This window comes from Stegastes partitus, unplaced genomic scaffold (genome assembly GCF_000690725.1).
Source record: "Stegastes partitus isolate 25-593 unplaced genomic scaffold, Stegastes_partitus-1.0.2 Scaffold510, whole genome shotgun sequence".
Classification (NCBI taxonomy): domain Eukaryota; kingdom Metazoa; phylum Chordata; class Actinopteri; family Pomacentridae; genus Stegastes; species Stegastes partitus.
The window spans coordinates 138,374-143,949 of record NW_007578241.1 but is presented as its reverse complement, the minus strand read 5'-3'; the positions used below and the strand labels follow the sequence as shown (position 1 = coordinate 143,949).

Below are 5,576 nucleotides of genomic sequence, written 5' to 3'. Positions count from 1 at the left end.
AGGGTGCCAGGAGCTGGGGGAGGCGTATTATGGGATGGCAGAGGAACGTAAAACACAGAATCAATCAGCGTCATGTTTCCACTCGTTTCTATTCGAGTGACGACTGAAGCATCAATCGAGCAATTCTCTGAACCGATCGCTGATCAATTAGCCATCAATTATCCATCAATCACTTCAGTTAATTAATGGAAATACGTGTACGGAGCCTTTTCTACGTTTTATGTTTTCTTCTCATATTTGGTTTTTGCTGAGATATGAGATCGTTGGAACATTAATCTAAATGAGTTAGAAGTAATTTAAGACACTTCTTGACTCATTTTTGAACAACTTTCAGGACATTTAAGGACATTTATAATAATTCTTTGGACATTTTGGACAATTTCAAGTCATTCTGTAAATTTTTTTACTCATTTTTGGACAAATTTCAGGAAATTTCTGACAAGTTCTAATAAACTTGGATAATTTTAAGTAATTTTTGGACATTTTTAACTTTTTGGACACTATTAAGAATTTTGGAGATATTTAACTAATTTTGGACAATTTCAAGTCATTCTGTAAATTTTAAACTCATTTTTGGACAAATTTCAGGAGATTTCTGACGAGTTCTAGTAGTTTTGGATAAATTGAAATATTTTTTGGACAGTTTTTTAGTAATTTAGGATATTTTTAACTTATTCTTGGACAACTTGTGGGACATTCTGGACAGTTTCTAGTAACCTTAGACAACTTTTGACTAGTATTTGAACACGTCTTTGGACCGCGGTCACCAGACGGGTCGTCCTGATAGATTCCACAGAAGTGATTCATTCTTTGCTATGAACCGACGCCGGTTGACCAAAGCGACCTGTTCAGGAATCAGAACTCGTTCAACACCTGCTGGAACCTGCGGGGAGGAAACCCCCTGAAACACCAGCTGGTTCTGGTCCAGCAGGAGCTGGGCGGCGGCGGCGGCGGGTCGGTACCTTTGTAGTCCTGGCCGGCGGTGCTGATGTGCATCCTCTTCTGACACTCCCCACAGCTCATGAGGAAGCGGGTCACCGCCTCTCGGGGCAGGAAGGCGTACGTCTCGGCGATCTGGGGGGACAGAACCAGACAGGAGAGACCGTTGGTGTTCTGATCGTCACATTAACCCGCATGTGGAGCTGGAACCAGCTCGTCTGGGTCGGACCGAGCACACAGGAGCTCCAGCAGCAGCAGCTCTGGTTCTCTGGTTAAAACCTGGAAAACCTGAAGCTGAAAAGTAAACATCCGGTAAAACGAACAAAAGGTTTTAATCAGAACGCTGCAGAGCAGAGACTCAAGTCCAACAGAGACAACATGTGTTGGTATCTTGAATTATTAGCACCTGATTCCAAAATATAAAAAATATAAACTACAACTTTTTACACGTCGCTGCCTTTGAATAAATGTTTCGAAGCCCATAAAACTTTATCCTCTATAAAGTTTTATCCTCTATTGTTTAGTTCTACATGCGTTTTTTATTTCTACACAAAGTTCTGAACACATATAGATTTTTTTTTTCATATTTATGATCCAGAAATGTAAATAAAATTTGCAGTTTATACATTTTAAAACAAGAAAATTGTAATTTACAGACAACTACAGTTAAAGTTCATGTTAATTATAGTAAAAAACAAAACGAAAAAAACAATATAAATTCAGTTTATTATTATTATTATTATAATTATTATTATTAATAAAACAAATAGTTTAATTACAGAATAATACATTAAACCTCTGTAATTAATTATACAGTAAATAAATGTTTCAGTAAATTAAACTGTAAAATTTTACGGGAAATGTTGTAATTGAATAATTTATTAACATATATTTAAATTCCTTTGTTTTATTTTGTGTTTTGACTTTAAATAAAATAAACTTTTTATTGTTTTTTTTTGCCTGTTGGTTTGATTGTATTTCATTTTAAATCTGTTTCTGTGTCGTCACCGTATTAATACTGGATCATTTCTATTAATATGAATTATCGACGATTTATTAACGAATATGCAAAGAGAGAAAACTGCATTTTTGTACTTAAAAACTACACAATGCTGCGAGTCACAGTGTCGATAAAATGTGCTGAAAGCTTCGATATTAATGAACAAAAACTCGTTAAATGTGATTAAATTTATATTTAACAGAAACTGAATCGTCTGTTTTCTCTAAAATCTATTTCAAATAACAAACTAGTCCAATAAACGTTACGTAATGTGACAGGAAACTTCTGCACTTTGAGGAACGTCGACTTGTTTTTGCCTCCTGAACACATTAAAATGCAAAATATATGCAGATGAGCCGAGTTGGTTTGTTGACTGCCAACGTTTCCCAGAATGCATTTCACTCCTCTGAACCAAACACACTTCATCTGCAGATAAAACAACTTTTCCACTAAAACTTAAACACTTCCTGCTGCTCAGATGTTCACCCTGCAGGTTCTGCAGGTTCTGCAGGTTCTACAGGTTCTGCTGGTTCTACAGGTTCTGCTGGTTCTACAGGTTCTACAGGTTCTGCTGGTTCGGCGCCGTCCTCCGCCTCCAAATATTACAGAAAAAAGAGAGACTTTTGCAGAAAGGCGGCGAGGACGTGAGCTCCGTCGATTGTGGGTGTATTTTAATATGCATAAATCAAATGTTTATTCTGCACAAGAGGCTCAAAGACACAAAGCTGGGGGCGGGTGGAGGTCTGTGGAGGAGGACGTGGAGATCCACAGGCTCGCTTCTGCTGCCTGGTTCTGCTTCTGCCTCGACGGTGGACGGACAGAGGAGGCGGACCGGCGCCAAAGAATCAAAGTTGTGATGTTCTGGAAGCATCGCAAAACAGAAAGCAGCAGACGGGCGGAGAACGGAGGAGGAGAGGAGGTGCTGGTGGAGGCTGCAGCGCTGCGGCTCCACCAGCAGAGGGCAGCGTCAGCAGCAGGTTTGACTCCATCAGACTTAATTCTCAGATTGAGCTCAAGTCTCCACAGGTTTTAGGTTTTTTTAAATTCAGCGTCCGGGGAGTTGATGAGACAAAGATAATGAGACGGAGAGGACAGAAAATAATCAAATATAAAGAAAGGAAATAAGAAGAATGGCAGCGACGACGAAGGACGACAAAGTCAGAGTCACTCCGTCTGACCTACTAAACGGGTTCTAAACCAACCGTCTGGACTCTTTACAGTCAGGAGGGTTTAAAAGTCGCACATTAGGAGGAAAATATTTCGTGGACATTTTTCACTTTAGATTTATAGAAATATAAATAATAAAGAGAAAACCGATGACTTGTTTTTTCTAATAAACGCTAAACGATACAAACGCTGAGATTTTTGCACCATAAATCAAACTTAAAGGTTTTTTTCCACAATATTTACACCAAATAATTCTTTTAATTGATTTATTTCATCTCGTATCATCGGGTTCCTTCTGATCCAGCAGCTCTGATTCACTTCAGATGTTTTCATCATAAACTATGAACATTTAAAACGGCATCTTTGGAATTTTATCTCAACATATTAAATAGTTTTGGAGATTTTTTATTTTTTATTTCATTAATCGACCCAAAGGAACAAACAATAAGAATAAAGCAGACGTGGACTGGTGATGTTTTCTGACCCTCGTATAGCTGCAGGTCACAATAAGACTAAACTAAACACATGAAATACTCTATTACTATAACATATTAATTATTTAATGCAATATTGGACAATTAGAGCAAACAGGTTTTTTAAATTATGCCCAAAATCTTGAGGATCGGCTCCATCTCTTGAGTTGTAATTTAGGTTTTTGTTGTTCAATCTGTCAAATCTGCTCAATTAGTGATAAAAGTTCAACAAATCTGGACAGTCCAGACCTAGAGTCCAGACTCCAGAGTCTAGACTCAGAGTCTAGAGTCTAAAATCTAGAGTCTAGAATCCAAAGTCTAGAGTCCAGAGTTTAAAGTCCAGATTGAGTCCAGACAAATATTTTATATTAAAATGAGGTATTTGGATTTTTAACTCTCTACTTTTCTTTGAACAACTCGTCGTCCGCTCAGGAAACCGAGACGTTCTTCAAAATCGCTTTTTTTCACGAGTCTCCTTTAAAAACATGCAAAAAATATTCAGTTCGAAGCAGCAAGAATCTGTGAAAAACAACAAATCTGACGCTCGTCTGCAAGAATGAGAGACAAAAAAATAGTTCTCAGATAAAAAATAATCCTCAAATGAACTGCAGGCAGTGTTCACAAATAAATAATTGGTTCATTTACATTCTGTAGATATCTAACGAGTGAATTTTGACTTTAGGTTTTAATAATTGTCTTATCTGTGTCGACACTTCCTGCAGTTCAGCTGAAAACATTCTGAATTTTTGTAACGTATCCGTTGGTCGCAGCTGATTCACTCAGAGCTTCTTAGTTGCACAAAAAAGTGCAAAATGTTTTGTTTTTTACAGAATCTAGTTGGAGTAAAAAATTTACTTTTGGTGTCTTTTAAGAAACGTCACGATTTGAAACTCAGATTTGGTTAATTTTCCTGAAAGAGCTGCGACTCAGTGATGGTTAGTTCAAGGACAGTCTGAAAGTTCTGCTTTTTTTTCAGCTTTTATAGTTTCTGGTTTTGATTAATGGTGATTTCTTAAATATAAAACATGGTTTGGAGGTTCAGGTTAAATAATGAGCTGAGTTGTTGTTTTTCTCCTGATCAGCTGATTAACGTTTGTCAGCAGCTGATTGGTTCGTCTGATGTGAAACTGAAAGTAGATCAGCGACACTTTAAACCAAAGAGGAATGAAGCCAGAGGAAGAAGAAGACGGAGGCTGAGGAAACAGTTATGAGACAGAAAATGCCCCCAGTGGGGCAAAGACGGAGGCAACAAGACAGAAGCACAAAGGGTTAAAATAAAAGAGGCGCTCACAGCTTTGTAGGTCTTCTTCTGGCCGGCGTGCTTCGGGGCTTTTCCCGGGTCGGCGCTGATCTCCACGTGCATCGCGTAGATGATGTCGAAGAAATCCTCGACCACGGCGACGCGCTTCAGCGACGAGTCGACCCCCGAGACGCCGTCAACGCACTGAGGAGGAGGAAGAACAGAGGAAGATTTAATTTAGAGTTCACAGATTAACCAGAGACACAAACTAAAGAGGTACTGAAACAACAGCACATCTGGATACATCTTTAAAGAAAAATGACCCTGAATCGTAGAAAGAAACTGAAAAAACTGATCGATTGTCAACTTTCCCACAGTCCTTGAAGTACTCATCATTTATCCAAAATGATCCAACTTTGTTCTACATGTTTAAACATTTACTAAAAATAAACGTCCTGCATTAAACACATTCTGTAAAAAGATAAAAATTCTGGGGTCCTCATCGCAGCCGTGGAGCCGTCAGCGACTCAGAGGAGACCGACGGTCATGTGACAGAAAATCAGAGAGTTTTTGGGATGAACTGCAGGCAGTGTTTCCACAAAGCTTGGAAACAAGAGAAAAATGTAAATAGTTTTTTTCTTGTCTCGTGCTGCCAACACCTGGACACTTAAAATACTGCTTTTTTCTCTCTTTTTTTCTTTTATTTATTTGTACAGTTTTTTATTTTTTGTTTTTTTCTGGCACCCTTGTTGCAAAA

The 5,576-nt window shown here is 38.3% G+C and overlaps 1 protein-coding gene across 1 annotated transcript in view; it reads right to left on the bottom strand.

Annotated features, from left to right (window-relative positions):
• LOC103361530 (nucleolar protein 4-like) overlaps positions 1-5,576 on the bottom strand; it is a 42,606-nt gene that overhangs the window by 6,350 nt on the left and 30,680 nt on the right. The window contains exons 2-3 of the mRNA XM_008287633.1: positions 4,871-5,023; positions 963-1,074 (exon numbers count right to left, since the gene is read on the bottom strand). Coding sequence (XP_008285855.1) covers positions 963-1,074; positions 4,871-5,023 — 265 coding nt within the window. The remainder of the gene's footprint in view (positions 1-962; positions 1,075-4,870; positions 5,024-5,576) is intronic.